General features: G+C 38.2%; 1 protein-coding gene across 1 annotated transcript in view; it reads left to right on the forward strand.

Moving 5' to 3' along the window:
• The window catches only part of LOC110489381, a 124,968-nt gene that overhangs the window by 90,575 nt on the left and 14,615 nt on the right, over positions 1-19,778 (forward strand). The window contains exons 82-89 of the mRNA XM_036942553.1: positions 12,106-12,224; positions 12,383-12,538; positions 13,133-13,347; positions 14,570-14,655; positions 15,568-15,704; positions 16,075-16,200; positions 16,466-16,656; positions 17,099-17,190. Coding sequence (XP_036798448.1) covers positions 12,106-12,224; positions 12,383-12,538; positions 13,133-13,347; positions 14,570-14,655; positions 15,568-15,704; positions 16,075-16,200; positions 16,466-16,656; positions 17,099-17,190 — 1,122 coding nt within the window. The remainder of the gene's footprint in view (positions 1-12,105; positions 12,225-12,382; positions 12,539-13,132; positions 13,348-14,569; positions 14,656-15,567; positions 15,705-16,074; positions 16,201-16,465; positions 16,657-17,098; positions 17,191-19,778) is intronic.

A 19,778-nucleotide genomic window follows, 5' to 3' on the forward strand; every position in this document is an offset into this window, starting at 1 on the left:
TTGTCTAAATGTGTTGTCTAAATGTGTTCTCTAAATGTGTTCTCTAAATGTGTTGTCTAAATGTGTTGTCTAAATGTGTTCTCTCTAAATGTGTTGTCTAAATGTGTTCTCTCTAAATGTGTTGTCTGTGTGTTCTCTCTAAATGTGTTGTCTGTGTGTTCTCTCTAAATGTGTTGTCTAAATGTGTTCTCTAAATGTGTTCTCTCTAAATGTGTTCTCTCTAAATGTGTTGTCTAAATGTGTTCTCTAAATGTGTTGTCTAAATGTGTTGTCAAAATGTGTTGTCTAAATGTGTTCTCTAAATGTGTTCTCTAAATGTGTTCTCTAAATGTGTTGTCTAAATGTGTTGTCTAAATGTGTTCTCTCTAAATGTGTTGTCTAAATGTGTTCTCTCTAAATGTGTTGTCTGTGTGTTCTCTCTAATTGTGTTGTCTAAATCTGTTCTCTCTAAATGTGTTGTCTAAATGTGTTCTCTAAATGTGTTCTCTCTAAATGTGTTGTCTAAATGTGTTCTCTAAATGTGTTGTCTAAATGTGTTGTCTAAATGTGTTCTCTAAATGTGTTCTCTAAATGTGTTGTCTAAATGTGTTGTCTAAATGTGTTCTCTCTAAATGTGTTGTCTAAATGTGTTCTCTCTAAATGTGTTGTCTGTGTGTTCTCTCTAAATGTGTTGTCTGTGTGTTCTCTCTAAATGTGTTGTCTAAATGTGTTCTCTAAATGTGTTCTCTCTAAATGTGTTCTCTCTAAATGTGTTGTCTAAATGTGTTCTCTAAATGTGTTGTCTAAATGTGTTGTCAAAATGTGTTCTCTAAATGTGTTGTCTAAATGTGTTCTCTAAATGTGTTCTCTAAATGTGTTCTCTAAATGTGTTGTCTACATGTGTTGTCTAAATGTGTTCTCTCTAAATGTGTTGTCTAAATGTGTTCTCTCTAAATGTGTTGTCTGTGTGTTCTCTCTAAATGTGTTGTCTGTGTGTTCTCTCTAAATGTGTTGTCTAAATGTGTTCTCTAAATGTGTTCTCTCTAAATGTGTTGTCTGTGTGTTCTCTCTAATTGTGTTGTCTAAATCTGTTCTCTCTAAATGTGTTGTCTAAATGTGTTCTCTAAATGTGTTCTCTCTAAATCTGTTGTCTAAATGTGTTCTCTAAATGTGTTGTCTAAATGTGTTCTCTAAATGTGTTCTCTAAATGTGTTGTCTAAATGTGTTGTCTAAATGTGTTCTCTCTAAATGTGTTGTCTAAATGTGTTCTCTCTAAATGTGTTGTCTGTGTGTTCTCTCTAAATGTGTTGTCTGTGTGTTCTCTCTAAATGTGTTGTCTAAATGTGTTGTCTAAATGTGTTCTCTCTAAATGTGTTGTCTAAATGTGTTCTCTCTAAATGTGTTGTCTGTGTGTTCTATCTAAATGTGTTGTCTGTGTGTTCTCTCTAAATGTGTTGTCTAAATGTGTTCTCTAAATGTGTTCTCTCTAAATGTGTTGTCTAAATGTGTTCTCTAAATGTGTTCTCTCTAAATGTGTTCTCTCTAAATGTGTTCTCTCTAAATGTGTTGTCTGTGTGTTCTCTCTAAATGTGTTGTCTGTGTGTTCTCTCTAAATGTGTTGTCTAAATGTGTTGTCTAAATGTGTTGTCTAAATGTGTTGTCTAAATGTGTTCTCTCTAAATGTGTTGTCTAAATGTGTTCTCTCTAAATGTGTTGTCTGTGTGTTCTATCTAAATGTGTTGTCTGTGTGTTCTCTCTAAATGTGTTGTCTAAATGTGTTCTCTAAATGTGTTCTCTCTAAATGTGTTGTCTAAATGTGTTCTCTAAATGTGTTCTCTCTAAATGTGTTCTCTCTAAATGTGTTCTCTCTAAATGTGTTGTCTGTGTGTTCTCTCTAAATGTGTTGTCTGTGTGTTCTCTCTAAATGTGTTGTCTAAATGTGTTCTCTAAATGTGTTCTCTCTAAATGTGTTGTCTGTGTGTTCTCTCTAATTGTGTTGTCTAAATCTGTTCTCTCTAAGTGTGTTGTCTAAATGTGTTCTCTAAATGTGTTCTCTCTAAATGTGTTCTCTCTAAATGTGTTGTCTAAATGTGTTCTCTAAATGTGTTGTCTAAATGTGTTGTCTAAATGTGTTCTCTAAATGTGTTGTCTAAATGTGTTCTCTAAATGTGTTCTCTAAATGTGTTGTCTAAATGTGTTGTCTAAATGTGTTCTCTCTAAATGTGTTGTCTAAATGTGTTCTCTCTAAATGTGTTGTCTGTGTGTTCTCTCTAAATGTGTTGTCTGTGTGTTCTCTCTAAATGTGTTGTCTAAATGTGTTCTCTAAATGTGTTCTCTCTAAATGTGTTGTCTGTGTGTTCTCTCTAATTGTGTTGTCTAAATCTGTTCTCTCTAAATGTGTTGTCTAAATGTGTTCTCTAAATGTGTTCTCTCTAAATCTGTTGTCTAAATGTGTTCTCTAAATGTGTTGTCTAAATGTGTTGTCTAAATGTGTTCTCTAAATGTGTTCTCTAAATGTGTTGTCTAAATGTGTTGTCTAAATGTGTTCTCTCTAAATGTGTTGTCTAAATGTGTTCTCTCTAAATGTGTTGTCTGTGTGTTCTCTCTAAATGTGTTGTCTGTGTGTTCTCTCTAAATGTGTTGTCTAAATGTGTTGTCTAAATGTGTTCTCTCTAAATGTGTTGTCTAAATGTGTTCTCTCTAAATGTGTTGTCTGTGTGTTCTCTCTAAATGTGTTGTCTGTGTGTTCTCTCTAAATGTGTTGTCTAAATGTGTTCTCTAAATGTGTTCTCTCTAAATGTGTTGTCTAAATGTGTTCTCTAAATGTGTTCTCTCTAAATGTGTTCTCTCTAAATGTGTTCTCTCTAAATGTGTTGTCTGTGTGTTCTCTCTAAATGTGTTGTCTGTGTGTTCTCTCTAAATGTGTTGTTTAAATGTTTTGTCTAAATGTGTTGTCTAAATGTGTTCTCTCTAAATGTGTTGTCTAATTGTGTTCTCTCTATATGTGTTCTCTCTAAACGTGTTCTCTAAATGTGTTCTCTCTAAATGTGTTGTCTAAATGTGTTCTCTCTAAATGTGTTCTCTAATTGTGTTGTCTAATTGTGTTGTCTAATTGTGTTGTCTCTAATTGTGTTGTCTAAATGTGTTGTCTAAATGTGTTCTCTCTAAATGTGTTGTCTGTGTGTTCTCTCTAAATGTGTTGTCTGTGTGTTCTCTCTAAATGTGTTGTCTAAATGTGTTCTCTAAATGTGTTCTCTCTAAATGTGTTGTCTGTGTGTTCTCTCTAATTGTGTTGTCTAAATCTGTTCTCTCTAATTGTGTTGTCTAATTGTGTTGTCTAATTGTGTTGTCTCTAATTGTGTTGTCTAAATGTGTTGTCTAAATGTGTTCTCTCTAAATGTGTTGTCTAAATGTGTTCTCTCTAAATGTGTTGTCTGTGTGTTCTCTCTAAATGTGTTGTCTGTGTGTTCTCTCTAAATGTGTTGTCTAAATGTGTTCTCTAAATGTGTTCTCTCTAAATGTGTTGTCTGTGTGTTCTCTCTAATTGTGTTGTCTAAATCTGTTCTCTCTAAATGTGTTGTCTAAATGTGTTCTCTAAATGTGTTCTCTCTAAATCTGTTGTCTAAATGTGTTCTCTAAATGTGTTGTCTAAATGTGTTCTCTAAATGTGTTCTCTAAATGTGTTGTCTAAATGTGTTGTCTAAATGTGTTCTCTCTAAATGTGTTGTCTAAATGTGTTCTCTCTAAATGTGTTGTCTGTGTGTTCTCTCTAAATGTGTTGTCTGTGTGTTCTCTCTAAATGTGTTGTCTAAATGTGTTGTCTAAATGTGTTCTCTCTAAATGTGTTGTCTAAATGTGTTCTCTCTAAATGTGTTGTCTGTGTGTTCTATCTAAATGTGTTGTCTGTGTGTTCTCTCTAAATGTGTTGTCTAAATGTGTTCTCTAAATGTGTTCTCTCTAAATGTGTTGTCTAAATGTGTTCTCTAAATGTGTTCTCTCTAAATGTGTTCTCTCTAAATGTGTTCTCTCTAAATGTGTTGTCTGTGTGTTCTCTCTAAATGTGTTGTCTGTGTGTTCTCTCTAAATGTGTTGTCTAAATGTGTTGTCTAAATGTGTTGTCTAAATGTGTTGTCTAAATGTGTTCTCTCTAAATGTGTTGTCTAAATGTGTTCTCTCTAGATGTGTTGTCTGTGTGTTCTATCTAAATGTGTTGTCTGTGTGTTCTCTCTAAATGTGTTGTCTAAATGTGTTCTCTAAATGTGTTCTCTCTAAATGTGTTGTCTAAATGTGTTCTCTAAATGTGTTCTCTCTAAATGTGTTCTCTCTAAATGTGTTCTCTCTAAATATGTTGTCTGTGTGTTCTCTCTAAATGTGTTGTCTGTGTGTTCTCTCTAAATGTGTTGTCTAAATGTGTTCTCTAAATGTGTTCTCTCTAAATGTGTTGTCTGTGTGTTCTCTCTAATTGTGTTGTCTAAATCTGTTCTCTCTAAGTGTGTTGTCTAAATGTGTTCTCTAAATGTGTTCTCTCTAAATGTGTTCTCTCTAAATGTGTTGTCTAAATGTGTTCTCTAAATGTGTTGTCTAAATGTGTTGTCTAAATGTGTTCTCTAAATGTGTTGTCTAAATGTGTTCTCTAAATGTGTTCTCTAAATGTGTTGTCTAAATGTGTTGTCTAAATGTGTTCTCTCTAAATGTGTTGTCTAAATGTGTTCTCTCTAAATGTGTTGTCTGTGTGTTCTCTCTAAATGTGTTGTCTGTGTGTTCTCTCTAAATGTGTTGTCTAAATGTGTTCTCTAAATGTGTTCTCTCTAAATGTGTTGTCTGTGTGTTCTCTCTAATTGTGTTGTCTAAATCTGTTCTCTCTAAATGTGTTGTCTAAATGTGTTCTCTAAATGTGTTCTCTCTAAATCTGTTGTCTAAATGTGTTCTCTAAATGTGTTGTCTAAATGTGTTGTCTAAATGTGTTCTCTAAATGTGTTCTCTAAATGTGTTGTCTAAATGTGTTGTCTAAATGTGTTCTCTCTAAATGTGTTGTCTAAATGTGTTCTCTCTAAATGTGTTGTCTGTGTGTTCTCTCTAAATGTGTTGTCTGTGTGTTCTCTCTAAATGTGTTGTCTAAATGTGTTGTCTAAATGTGTTCTCTCTAAATGTGTTGTCTAAATGTGTTCTCTCTAAATGTGTTGTCTGTGTGTTCTCTCTAAATGTGTTGTCTGTGTGTTCTCTCTAAATGTGTTGTCTAAATGTGTTCTCTAAATGTGTTCTCTCTAAATGTGTTGTCTAAATGTGTTCTCTAAATGTGTTCTCTCTAAATGTGTTCTCTCTAAATGTGTTCTCTCTAAATGTGTTGTCTGTGTGTTCTCTCTAAATGTGTTGTCTGTGTGTTCTCTCTAAATGTGTTGTTTAAATGTTTTGTCTAAATGTGTTGTCTAAATGTGTTCTCTCTAAATGTGTTGTCTAATTGTGTTCTCTCTATATGTGTTCTCTCTAAACGTGTTCTCTAAATGTGTTCTCTCTAAATGTGTTGTCTAAATGTGTTCTCTCTAAATGTGTTCTCTAATTGTGTTGTCTAATTGTGTTGTCTAATTGTGTTGTCTCTAATTGTGTTGTCTAAATGTGTTGTCTAAATGTGTTCTCTCTAAATGTGTTGTCTGTGTGTTCTCTCTAAATGTGTTGTCTGTGTGTTCTCTCTAAATGTGTTGTCTAAATGTGTTCTCTAAATGTGTTCTCTCTAAATGTGTTGTCTGTGTGTTCTCTCTAATTGTGTTGTCTAAATCTGTTCTCTCTAAATGTGTTGTCTAAATGTGTTCTCTAAATGGGTTCTCTCTAAATGTGTTGTCTAAATGTGTTCTCTAAATGTGTTCTCTCTAAATGTGTTCTCTCTAAATGTGTTCTCTCTAAATGTGTTGTCTGTGTGTTCTCTCTAAATGTGTTGTCTGTGTGTTCTCTCTAAATGTGTTGTCTAAATGTGTTGTCTAAATGTGTTGTCTAAATGTGTTGTCTAAATGTGTTCTCTAAATGTGTTCTCTAAATGTGTTGTCTAAATGTGTTGTCTAAATGTGTTCTCTCTAAATGTGTTGTCTGTGTGTTCTCTCTAAATGTGTTGTCTGTGTGTTCTCTCTAAATGTGTTGTCTAAATGTGTTCTCTAAATGTGTTCTCTCTAAATGTGTTGTCTGTGTGTTCTCTCTAATTGTGTTGTCTAAATCTGTTCTCTCTAAGTGTGTTGTCTAAATGTGTTCTCTAAATGTGTTCTCTCTAAATGTGTTCTCTCTAAATGTGTTGTCTAAATGTGTTCTCTAAATGTGTTGTCTAAATGTGTTGTCTAAATGTGTTCTCTAAATGTGTTGTCTAAATGTGTTCTCTAAATGTGTTCTCTAAATGTGTTGTCTAAATGTGTTGTCTAAATGTGTTCTCTCTAAATGTGTTGTCTGTGTGTTCTCTCTAAATGTGTTGTCTGTGTGTTCTCTCTAAATGTGTTGTTTAAATGTTTTGTCTAAATGTGTTGTCTAAATGTGTTCTCTCTAAATGTGTTGTCTAATTGTGTTCTCTCTAAATGTGTTCTCTCTAAATGTGTTGTCTGTGTGTTCTCTCTAAATGTGTTGTCTGTGTGTTCTCTCTAAATGTGTTGTCTAAATGTGTTCTCTAAATGTGTTCTCTCTAAATGTGTTGTCTGTGTGTTCTCTCTAATTGTGTTGTCTAAATCTGTTCTCTCTAAGTGTGTTGTCTAAATGTGTTCTCTAAATGTGTTCTCTCTAAATGTGTTCTCTCTAAATGTGTTCTGTCTAAATGTGTTCTCTAAATGTGTTGTCTAAATGTGTTGTCTAAATGTGTTCTCTAAATGTGTTGTCTAAATGTGTTCTCTAAATGTGTTCTCTAAATGTGTTGTCTAAATGTGTTGTCTAAATGTGTTCTCTCTAAATGTGTTGTCTAAATGTGTTCTCTCTAAATGTGTTGTCTGTGTGTTCTCTCTAAATGTGTTGTCTGTGTGTTCTCTCTAAATGTGTTGTCTAAATGTGTTCTCTAAATGTGTTCTCTCTAAATGTGTTGTCTGTGTGTTCTCTCTAATTGTGTTGTCTAAATCTGTTCTCTCTAAATGTGTTGTCTAAATGTGTTCTCTAAATGTGTTCTCTCTAAATCTGTTGTCTAAATGTGTTCTCTAAATGTGTTGTCTAAATGTGTTGTCTAAATGTGTTCTCTAAATGTGTTCTCTAAATGTGTTGTCTAAATGTGTTGTCTAAATGTGTTCTCTCTAAATGTGTTGTCTAAATGTGTTCTCTCTAAATGTGTTGTCTGTGTGTTCTCTCTAAATGTGTTGTCTGTGTGTTCTCTCTAAATGTGTTGTCTAAATGTGTTGTCTAAATGTGTTCTCTCTAAATGTGTTGTCTAAATGTGTTCTCTCTAAATGTGTTGTCTGTGTGTTCTCTCTAAATGTGTTGTCTGTGTGTTCTCTCTAAATGTGTTGTCTAAATGTGTTCTCTAAATGTGTTCTCTCTAAATGTGTTGTCTAAATGTGTTCTCTAAATGTGTTCTCTCTAAATGTGTTCTCTCTAAATGTGTTCTCTCTAAATGTGTTGTCTGTGTGTTCTCTCTAAATGTGTTGTCTGTGTGTTCTCTCTAAATGTGTTGTTTAAATGTTTTGTCTAAATGTGTTGTCTAAATGTGTTCTCTCTAAATGTGTTGTCTAATTGTGTTCTCTCTATATGTGTTCTCTCTAAACGTGTTCTCTAAATGTGTTCTCTCTAAATGTGTTGTCTAAATGTGTTCTCTCTAAATGTGTTCTCTAATTGTGTTGTCTAATTGTGTTGTCTAATTGTGTTGTCTCTAATTGTGTTGTCTAAATGTGTTGTCTAAATGTGTTCTCTCTAAATGTGTTGTCTGTGTGTTCTCTCTAAATGTGTTGTCTGTGTGTTCTCTCTAAATGTGTTGTCTAAATGTGTTCTCTAAATGTGTTCTCTCTAAATGTGTTGTCTGTGTGTTCTCTCTAATTGTGTTGTCTAAATCTGTTCTCTCTAAATGTGTTGTCTAAATGTGTTCTCTAAATGTGTTCTCTCTAAATGTGTTGTCTAAATGTGTTCTCTAAATGTGTTGTCTAAATGTGTTGTCTAAATGTGTTCTCTAAATGTGTTGTCTAAATGTGTTCTCTAAATGTGTTCTCTCTAAATGTGTTCTCTAAATGTGTTCTCTCTAAATGTGTTGTCTGTGTGTTCTCTCTAAATGTGTTGTCTGTGTGTTCTCTCTAAATGTGTTGTCTAAATGTGTTCTCTAAATGTGCTCTCTCTAAATGTGTTGTCTGTGTGTTCTCTCTAATTGTGTTGTCTAAATCTGTTCTCTCTAAATGTGTTGTCTAAATGTGTTCTCTAAATGTGTTCTCTCTAAATGTGTTGTCTAAATGTGTTCTCTAAATGTGTTGTCTAAATGTGTTGTCTAAATGTGTTCTCTCTAAATGTGTTGTCTGTGTGTTCTCTCTAAATGTGTTGTCTAAATGTGTTCTCTAAATGTGTTGTCTAAATGTGTTGTCTAAATGTGTTCTCTCTAAATGTGTTGTCTGTGTGTTCTCTCTAAATGTGTTGTCTAAATGTGTTCTCTAAATGTGTTCTCTCTAAATGTGTTGTCTAAATGTGTTCTCTAAATGTGTTCTCTCTAAATGTGTTCTCTCTAAATGTGTTGTCTGTGTGTTCTCTCTAAATGTGTTGTTTAAATGTGTTGTCTAAATGTGTTGTCTAAATGTGTTCTCTCTAAATGTGTTCTCTAATTGTGTTCTCTCTAAATGTGTTGTCTAATTGTGTTCTCTCTATATGTGTTCTCTCTAAACGTGTTCTCTAAATGTGTTCTCTCTAAACGTGTTCTCTCTAAATGTGTTGTCTAAATGTGTTCTCTCTAAATGTGTTCTCTAAATGTGTTGTCTAAATGTGTTGTCTAAATGTTTTCTCTCTAAATGTTTTCTCTCTAATTGTGTTGTCTAATTGTGTTCTCTCTAATTGTGTTGTCTGTGTGTTCTCTCTAAATGTGTTCTCTCTAAATGTGTTCTCTAATTGTGTTGTCTAATTGTGTTGTCTCTAATTGTGTTGTCTAAATGTGTTGTCTAAATGTGTTCTCTAAATGTGTTCTCTAAATGTGTTGTCTAAATGTGTTGTCTAAATGTGTTCTCTCTAAATGTGTTGTCTGTGTGTTCTCTCTAAATGTGTTGTCTGTGTGTTCTCTCTAAATGTGTTGTTTAAATGTTTTGTCTAAATGTGTTGTCTAAATGTGTTCTCTCTAAATGTGTTGTCTAATTGTGTTCTCTCTAAATGTGTTCTCTCTAAATGTGTTGTCTGTGTGTTCTCTCTAAATGTGTTGTCTGTGTGTTCTCTCTAAATGTGTTGTCTAAATGTGTTCTCTAAATGTGTTCTCTCTAAATGTGTTGTCTGTGTGTTCTCTCTAATTGTGTTGTCTAAATCTGTTCTCTCTAAGTGTGTTGTCTAAATGTGTTCTCTAAATGTGTTCTCTCTAAATGTGTTCTCTCTAAATGTGTTGTCTAAATGTGTTCTCTAAATGTGTTGTCTAAATGTGTTGTCTAAATGTGTTCTCTAAATGTGTTGTCTAAATGTGTTCTCTAAATGTGTTCTCTAAATGTGTTGTCTAAATGTGTTGTCTAAATGTGTTCTCTCTAAATGTGTTGTCTAAATGTGTTCTCTCTAAATGTGTTGTCTGTGTGTTCTCTCTAAATGTGTTGTCTGTGTGTTCTCTCTAAATGTGTTGTCTAAATGTGTTCTCTAAATGTGTTCTCTCTAAATGTGTTGTCTGTGTGTTCTCTCTAATTGTGTTGTCTAAATCTGTTCTCTCTAAATGTGTTGTCTAAATGTGTTCTCTAAATGTGTTCTCTCTAAATCTGTTGTCTAAATGTGTTCTCTAAATGTGTTGTCTAAATGTGTTGTCTAAATGTGTTCTCTAAATGTGTTCTCTAAATGTGTTGTCTAAATGTGTTGTCTAAATGTGTTCTCTCTAAATGTGTTGTCTAAATGTGTTCTCTCTAAATGTGTTGTCTGTGTGTTCTCTCTAAATGTGTTGTCTGTGTGTTCTCTCTAAATGTGTTGTCTAAATGTGTTGTCTAAATGTGTTCTCTCTAAATGTGTTGTCTAAATGTGTTCTCTCTAAATGTGTTGTCTGTGTGTTCTCTCTAAATGTGTTGTCTGTGTGTTCTCTCTAAATGTGTTGTCTAAATGTGTTCTCTAAATGTGTTCTCTCTAAATGTGTTGTCTAAATGTGTTCTCTAAATGTGTTCTCTCTAAATGTGTTCTCTCTAAATGTGTTCTCTCTAAATGTGTTGTCTGTGTGTTCTCTCTAAATGTGTTGTCTGTGTGTTCTCTCTAAATGTGTTGTTTAAATGTTTTGTCTAAATGTGTTGTCTAAATGTGTTCTCTCTAAATGTGTTGTCTAATTGTGTTCTCTCTATATGTGTTCTCTCTAAACGTGTTCTCTAAATGTGTTCTCTCTAAATGTGTTGTCTAAATGTGTTCTCTCTAAATGTGTTCTCTAATTGTGTTGTCTAATTGTGTTGTCTAATTGTGTTGTCTCTAATTGTGTTGTCTAAATGTGTTGTCTAAATGTGTTCTCTCTAAATGTGTTGTCTGTGTGTTCTCTCTAAATGTGTTGTCTGTGTGTTCTCTCTAAATGTGTTGTCTAAATGTGTTCTCTAAATGTGTTCTCTCTAAATGTGTTGTCTGTGTGTTCTCTCTAATTGTGTTGTCTAAATCTGTTCTCTCTAAATGTGTTGTCTAAATGTGTTCTCTAAATGTGTTCTCTCTAAATGTGTTGTCTAAATGTGTTCTCTAAATGTGTTGTCTAAATGTGTTGTCTAAATGTGTTCTCTAAATGTGTTGTCTAAATGTGTTCTCTAAATGTGTTCTCTCTAAATGTGTTCTCTAAATGTGTTCTCTCTAAATGTGTTGTCTGTGTGTTCTCTCTAAATGTGTTGTCTGTGTGTTCTCTCTAAATGTGTTGTCTAAATGTGTTCTCTAAATGTGCTCTCTCTAAATGTGTTGTCTGTGTGTTCTCTCTAATTGTGTTGTCTAAATCTGTTCTCTCTAAATGTGTTGTCTAAATGTGTTCTCTAAATGTGTTCTCTCTAAATGTGTTGTCTAAATGTGTTCTCTAAATGTGTTGTCTAAATGTGTTGTCTAAATGTGTTCTCTCTAAATGTGTTGTCTGTGTGTTCTCTCTAAATGTGTTGTCTAAATGTGTTCTCTAAATGTGTTGTCTAAATGTGTTGTCTAAATGTGTTCTCTCTAAATGTGTTGTCTGTGTGTTCTCTCTAAATGTGTTGTCTAAATGTGTTCTCTAAATGTGTTCTCTCTAAATGTGTTGTCTAAATGTGTTCTCTAAATGTGTTCTCTCTAAATGTGTTCTCTCTAAATGTGTTGTCTGTGTGTTCTCTCTAAATGTGTTGTTTAAATGTGTTGTCTAAATGTGTTGTCTAAATGTGTTCTCTCTAAATGTGTTCTCTAATTGTGTTCTCTCTAAATGTGTTGTCTAATTGTGTTCTCTCTATATGTGTTCTCTCTAAACGTGTTCTCTAAATGTGTTCTCTCTAAACGTGTTCTCTCTAAATGTGTTGTCTAAATGTGTTCTCTCTAAATGTGTTCTCTAAATGTGTTGTCTAAATGTGTTGTCTAAATGTTTTCTCTCTAAATGTTTTCTCTCTAATTGTGTTGTCTAATTGTGTTCTCTCTAATTGTGTTGTCTGTGTGTTCTCTCTAAATGTGTTCTCTCTAAATGTGTTCTCTAATTGTGTTGTCTAATTGTGTTGTCTCTAATTGTGTTGTCTAAATGTGTTGTCTAATTGTGTTATCTCTAATTGTGTTCTCTCTAAATGTGTTGTCTAATTGTGTTCTCTCTAATTGTGTTGTCTGTGTGTTCTCTCTAAATGTGTTGTCTAAATGTGTTCTCTCTAATTGTGTTGTCTAAATGTGTTGTCTAATTGTGTTGTCTAATTGTGTTGTCTGTGTGTTCTCTCTAAATGTGTTCTCTCTAAATGTGTTGTCTAATTGTGTTGTCTAAATGTGTTCTCTCTAAATGTGTTGTCTAATTGTGTTGTCTATATGTGTTGTCTCTAAATGTGTTGTCTAATTGTGTTGTCTGTGTGTTCCCAGACCCCAGCTGTAGCTCTGACACCCTAAACAGTGGAGACTGGCTGCTGAAGAACTTCAGAGGATTCTCTGCCTTCGCCTCCTTCAAGGACATGCAGAGACTACTGGCCACCTTCTCTGTGGTAACTGTCTGTTGTCCTGTTGTCCTGTGGCAATAGTCTGTAATAGTGTCTGTTGTTGTGTCTGTGCTGCAGACGGAACCGTTACACCAGCTAACAGTGATAGTGTCTGTAATAAGGTTTTGTCTGTGGTTATAATGTGAGTTGTGTGTGTGCTGCAGACGGAGGCCCTGCCCCAGCTCACAGTGAGACAGTTGGCAGAGGTGTCCTCTAGTCCAGACCAGCTCAGCTCTGCTGCAGACGTCACCATGCTGATGAACTACGTACCCAACATCCTCTTCACTGACTTCTTCAATGACTTCTCTCTAGCCATCACCGTGAGACAAGCTCGTCTGTCTGTCTGTCTGTCTGTCTGTCTGTCTGTCTGTCTGTCACCATGAGACAAGATATTATATGGTTCGTCCCATATGACACCCTATTCCCTATATATATTATATTTGTTTACAAATATGGAATAGGGGTGCCATTTGAGGGGATCCTGTCTGTCATTTGAGGGGATTCTGTCTGTCAATAGTTTGTCATTTGAGGGGATCCTGTCTGTCATTTGAGGGGATCCTGTCTGTCAATAGTTTGTCATTTGAGGGGATCCTGTCTGTCAATAGTTTGTCATTTCAGTGGATCCTGTCTGTCAATAGTTCAAAAGGTTTGTTTGGGTCTGAAGAAGGACTATTATTCAACTGTCTTCCATTATCTGTTCTCTCTCTCTGCTACTCATCCTCTTCCTCTCTTACCTTTCCTGTCCCTTCCTCCCTCCTTTTATCTCTCCCTCCCTCCCTCCCTCCCTCTCTATCCACCACTCTCCCCTCCCTCTCTCCCCCCCTCCATCCCTCTCTCCACCCCTCTCCCCTGCATCTCTCCCCTCACTCTCTCCACCCCTCTCCCCTCCCTTCATCCCTCTCTCCCCTCCGTAGGGTCAAGAGTCTAAGTTCCCGGTGGCGGTGCGTTCAGCCATGCTCCAGCAGGTGTTTGAACGCGGGAACCTATCAGACCGCTCCGTTAGCGACCAGGAGGTACTCACCTGGCTTCAGAGCAGGCTCCGCCCACTGCTGATCAACCTGTCCCCGCTCCACGTCGCCCCCCTCTTCAGTGTGGTCGCACAGAGGAACTGCAACATTGGACAGCAGCTGTAAGAGACGGACTGATCTTCACTGGGGATTTAGGCTCGCGTCCCAAATTGCAACCTATTACTTATAAACTACGGTCACAAGTAGTGCACTATGTAGGGAATAGGGGGCCATTGGGGATGTATCTCAGACTAAAGTAGTGCACTATGTAGGGAATAGGGGGCCATGAGGGGTGTATCTTAGGGTAAAGTAGTGCACTATGTAGGGAATAGGGGGCCATGAGGGGTGTATCTTAGGGTAAAGTAGTGCACTATGTAGGGAATAGGGGGCCATGAGGGGTGTATCTTAGGGTAAAGTAGTGCACTATGTAGGGAATAGGGGGCCATGAGGGGTGTATCTTAGGGTAAAGTAGTGCACTATGTAGGGAATAGGGGGCCATGAGGGATGTATCTTAGGGTAAAGTAGTGCACTATGTAGGGAATAGGGGGCCATGAGGGGTGTATCTTAGGGTAAAGTAGTGCACTATGTAGGGAATAGGGGGCCATGAGGGATGTATCTCAGGGTAAAGTAGTGCACTATGTAGGGAATAGGGAGCCATTGGAGGTGTATCACAGGGTAAAGTAGTGCACTATGTAGGGAATAGGGAGCCATTGGAGGTGTATCACAGGGTAAAGTAGTGCACTATGTAGGGAATAGGGAGCCATTAGAGATGTACATTAGGGTAAAGTAGTGCACTATGTTGGGAATAGGGGGCCATGAGGGATGTATCTCAGGCTAAAGTAGTGCACTATGTAGGGAATAGGGGCCATTAGGGATGTATCTCAGACTAAAGTAGTGCACTACGTAGGGAATAGGGGGCCATTGGGGATGTATCTCAGGCTAAAGTAGTGCACTATGTAGGGAATAGGGAGCCATGAGGGGTGTACCCTGAGTCAGTAGTGATGTTGATGTGCAGGGTGTATCTATCTTAAATCTTGCTCTATGTCACGTGAGACTGTAGAAGCATGTTTTCCTGAATCTTTGACTGATCTCAAAGTGTGTGGGGGGGGGGGGGCTCCCAGACAGTCACATGTCCTCTACTCCCCACCGTATCCGTCCTTCCTACTGTTCTCCCACCCTGCCCCCCTCCCCCTCTGTTTCCAACTGCATAACATGTTAAATGTACAAGATCCATGTTAGACGATAGTGTCATGTGGGGGGTCGTCTCATCAGCAGAGGAGAGGGGAGCCATCTTGTATTTTGATGACGGGTATGTTTCATTCCTGACACGTTTGTCTCTCCAAGGGTGGAGGTGCTGAACGCCACCCTCCCTACACTTCAGGACAACACACAGAGAAACATCTACGATCAAATCACCCTCTCCCTCCAAGGTACTGACAGACATCCACAACACATCCATTGAAACTATAAATACTACAGAATACTATGAAACTATAAATACTACAGAATACTATGAAACTAAATACTACAGAATACTATGAAACTATAAATACTACAGAATACTATGAAACTATAAATACTACAGAATACTATGAAACTATAAATACTACAGAATACTATGAAACTATAAATACTACAGAATACTATGAAACTAAATACTACAGAATACTATGAAACTATAAATACTACAGAATACTATGAAACTATAAATACTACAGAATACTATGAAACTATAAATACTACAGAATACTATGAAACTATAAATACTACAGAATACTATGAAACTAAATACTACAGAATACTATGAAACTATAAATACTACAGAATATTATGAAACTATAAATACTACAGAATACTATGAAACTATAAATACTACAGAATACTATGAAACTATAAATACTACAGAATACTATGAAACTATAAATACTACAGAATACTATGAAACTATAAATACTACAGAATACTATGAAACTATAAATACTACAGAATACTATGAAACTAAATACTACAGAATACTATGAAACTATAAATACTACAGAATACTATGAAACTATAAATACTACAGAATACTATGAAACTATAAATACTACAGAATACTATGAAACTATAAATACTACAGCATACTATGAAACTATAAATACTACAGAATACTATGAAACGTGTCTTGCTGTAACACCAAAGCTCAACACTCGGTTTTTCATATTTTTATATCGTGATACAAAACCTACGACTCAAACAACTAATGATCATATTTGTTGTCAGTTTGTCATATTGATTTTTGACCACAGAATTTCCCGTTAAGGATATTTGATTGACAGTCCTGTCCCTGCCCCCCTCCATAGGCTCTTCCCCACTCCGTTGCTATGGCACAAACTACAACCACAGTTTCTATGGTTACCTGGAGAGTTCCTTCCTGGGTTTCGGCTTCCCCAACCTGACCACCTTCCTCTCCCTCATACCCCATAGCCAGATGGAACAGGTGAGGGGTGTGTGTGTGTGTGTGTATCACAGGAGGTTGGTGGCACCTTAATTGGGGAGGACGGGTTCATGGTAATGGCTGGAGCGGAATTGGTAGAATGGTCTCAAATACATTAAACACATGGTTTCCATGGTTTCCACGTGTTTGATTCCAATCCATTTGCTCCGTTCCAGACATTATCGAGAGCCGTCCTCCCGTCAGCAGCCTCCACTGGTGTGTTTGAGACAATGCTTTAAGGGGACATAGATAAGGATGATGATGATGATGATGATGAAGGTGTGTGTGTTTGAGACAATGCTTTAAGAGGACATAGGTAAGGATGATGATGATGAAGGTGTGTGTGTTTCCTCATCTCTCTCTCTCTCTCTAGCTGGTGAACTCTCTGCCTGTCTCTGACCTGGGTCGTTTCCTGCGCCGCCCCAACGTTGTCGACGACGACACAAAACTCTGCCAGCTCTACAGCAACTACGCCAAGACCCCACTGTTCCTGGGGACTGTACGTACACACACGCACACACACGCACGCACACACGCACGCACACTCTCACACACACTCTCACTCACTCACTCACTCACTCACACACACACACACACACACACACACACACACACACACACACACACACACACACACACACACACACAATTGCTGTGTTACCCGTGTGAAACTGCCACCCATTCACCAGAAAGAACACATCCCAGTTTCCTCTAAACCGCATTCATATCTAAGCCACTGGCCTGTCTTCCCCCCCCCCCCCCAGGAGAGTATCCCTGAGTCAGTGAGGCGTCCCACACTGCCGTGTGTCTGGCCCCAGGCTCTCAGCAGCAGTCAGAGGTCAGAGGTCAACGCCTGGTTTGACATGAGGCTGAAGAACTACCTGCCCTTCCTCACCAGGAGCCTGGTGACCTCCGCCGCTGTCCAGACCGCCCCTTGTCTGGCCTTCCAGAAACTGTAAGGGATTTTTCCCCCAAAAAAATATATTTACTACGTATCTGTTTTCTGATTTTATTGAAAGGGGTAGACAGAAAACAGCTGAACGTCAGACAGAAGACTGGTGGGACCGGAATTACAATCCCGTGCAGGCAGGGATTTGCAGATGTGCAGAGGGCCGCGGCTTTCACCTGTTAGGACTTTTTACTGAGACTTGTTACCACGGGAACAACCCCTTACAAGGGCTTAGTATGATGTGCAGAGGGCCGCGGCTTTCACCTGTTATGACTTTGTACTGAGACTTGTTACCACGGGAACAACCCCTTAGTGTTGGTGGAACTCTTGTAGAAGAGTTTCACATTCTGTCTTTTTATACCGTCTGGTCTCAATGTTCGATATTGTGTTTTGACTTGATCTGTTGTAATGAATGTGATGTTGTTGTTTTTGTTGTGTTTTTTTTTAGCGTCTCAATTCTGGGGAGTTATAACTACAGCGCTGCCGACTTTGTGGAGAGAGATGTGTACAGGGAGACCATCAGGACGTATCTCACCTCAGGTCAGCCATTTTGTGCCACAGACCCGCCAGTTTCCATCGGAGCCATAGATATGTCTATGGAGTTTATGTAACCGTCCTCCATGTTGGCTCTAAATGTTCCATGATCAAATCGAATGAAATTGTATTTGTCACAACGCACGCTGAATACAACCTTTCAGTGAAATGCTTACTTACAAGCCCCTAACCAACAATACAGTTTAAAAAATGTGAATAAGAAATAAAAGGAACAAGTAATTAAAGAGCAGCAGTAAAATAACAATGTGGAGGCTATATACAGGGAGGTACCGGTACAGAGTCAATGTGGAGACTATATACAGGGAGGTACCGGTACAGAGTCAATGTGGAGACTATATACAGGGAGGTACCGGTACAGAGTCAATGTGGAGACTATATACAGGGAGGTACCGGTACAGAGTCAATGTGGAGACTATATACAGGGAGGTACCAGTACAGAGTCAATGTGGAGACTATATACAGGGAGGTACCGGTACAGAGTCAATGTGGAGACTATATACAGGGAGGTACCGGTACAGAGTCAATGTGGAGACTATATACAGGGAGGTACCGGTACAGAGTCAATGTGGAGACTATATACAGGGAGGTACCGGTACAGAGTCAATGTGGAGACTATATACAGGGAGGTACCGGTACAGAGTCAATGTGGAGGCTATATACAGGGAGGTACCGGTACAGAGTCAATGTGGAGACTATATACAGGGAGGTACCGGTACAGAGTCAATGTGGAGACTATATAAAGGGAGGTACCGGTACAGAGTCAATGTGGAGACTATATACAGGGAGGTACCGGTACAGAGTCAATGTGGAGACTATATAAAGGGAGGTACCGGTACAGAGTCAATGTGGAGGTTATATACAGGGAGGTACCGGTACAGAGTCAATGTGGAGACTATATACAGGGAGGTACCGGTACAGAGTCAATGTGGAGGCTATATACAGGGAGGTACCGGTACAGAGTCAATGTGGAGACTATATACAGGGAGGTACCGGTACAGAGTCAATGTGGAGACTGTATACAGGAGGTACCAGTACAGAGTCAATGTGGAGACTATATACAGGGAGGTACCGGTACAGAGTCAATGTGGAGACTATATAAAGGGAGGTACCGGTACAGAGTCAATGTGGAGACTATATAAAGGGAGGTACCGGTACAGAGTCAATGTGGAGACTATATAAAGGGAGGTACCGGTACAGAGTCAATGTGGAGACTATATACAGGGAGGTACCGGTACAGAGTCAATGTGGAGACTATATAAAGGGAGGTACCGGTACAGAGTCAATGTGGAGGTTATATACAGGGAGGTACCGGTACAGAGTCAATGTGGAGACTATATACAGGGAGGTACCGGTACAGAGTCAATGTGGAGGCTATATACAGGGAGGTACCGGTACAGAGTCAATGTGGAGACTATATACAGGGAGGTACCGGTACAGAGTCAATGTGGAGACTATATACAGGGAGGTACCGGTACAGAGTCAATGTGGAGACTATATACAGGGAGGTACCGGTACAGAGTCAATGTGGAGGCTATATACAGGGAGGTACCGGTACAGAGTCAATGTGGAGACTATATACAGGGAGGTACCGGTACAGAGTCAATGTGGAGACTATATAAAGGGAGGTACCGGTACAGAGTCAATGTGGAGACTATATACAGGGAGGTACCGGTACAGAGTCAATGTGGAGACTATATAAAGGGAGGTACCGGTACAGAGTCAATGTGGAGGTTATATACAGGGAGGTACCGGTACAGAGTCAATGTGGAGACTATATACAGGGAGGTACCGGTACAGAGTCAATGTGGAGGCTATATACAGGGAGGTACCGGTACAGAGTCAATGTGGAGACTATATACAGGGAGGTACCGGTACAGAGTCAATGTGGAGACTGTATACAGGAGGTACCAGTACAGAGTCAATGTGGAGACTATATACAGGGAGGTACCGGTACAGAGTCAATGTGGAGACTATATAAAGGGAGGTACCGGTACAGAGTCAATGTGGAGACTATATAAAGGGAGGTACCGGTACAGAGTCAATGTGGAGACTATATAAAGGGAGGTACCGGTACAGAGTCAATGTGGAGACTATATACAGGGAGGTACCGGTACAGAGTCAATGTGGAGACTATATAAAGGGAGGTACCGGTACAGAGTCAATGTGGAGGTTATATACAGGGAGGTACCGGTACAGAGTCAATGTGGAGACTATATACAGGGAGGTACCGGTACAGAGTCAATGTGGAGGCTATATACAGGGAGGTACCGGTACAGAGTCAATGTGGAGACTATATACAGGGAGGTACCGGTACAGAGTCAATGTGGAGACTGTATACAGGAGGTACCAGTACAGAGTCAATGTGGAGACTATATACAGGGAGGTACCGGTACAGAGTCAATGTGGAGACTATATACAGGGAGGTACCGGTACAGAGTCAATGTGGAGACTATATACAGGGAGGTACCGGTACAGAGTCAATGTGGAGGCTATATACAGGGAGGTACCGGTACAGAGTCAATGTGGAGACTATATACAGGGAGGTACCGGTACAGAGTCAATGTGGAGACTAT

This window comes from Oncorhynchus mykiss, chromosome 13 (genome assembly GCF_013265735.2).
Source record: "Oncorhynchus mykiss isolate Arlee chromosome 13, USDA_OmykA_1.1, whole genome shotgun sequence".
NCBI lineage: Eukaryota > Metazoa > Chordata > Actinopteri > Salmoniformes > Salmonidae > Oncorhynchus > Oncorhynchus mykiss.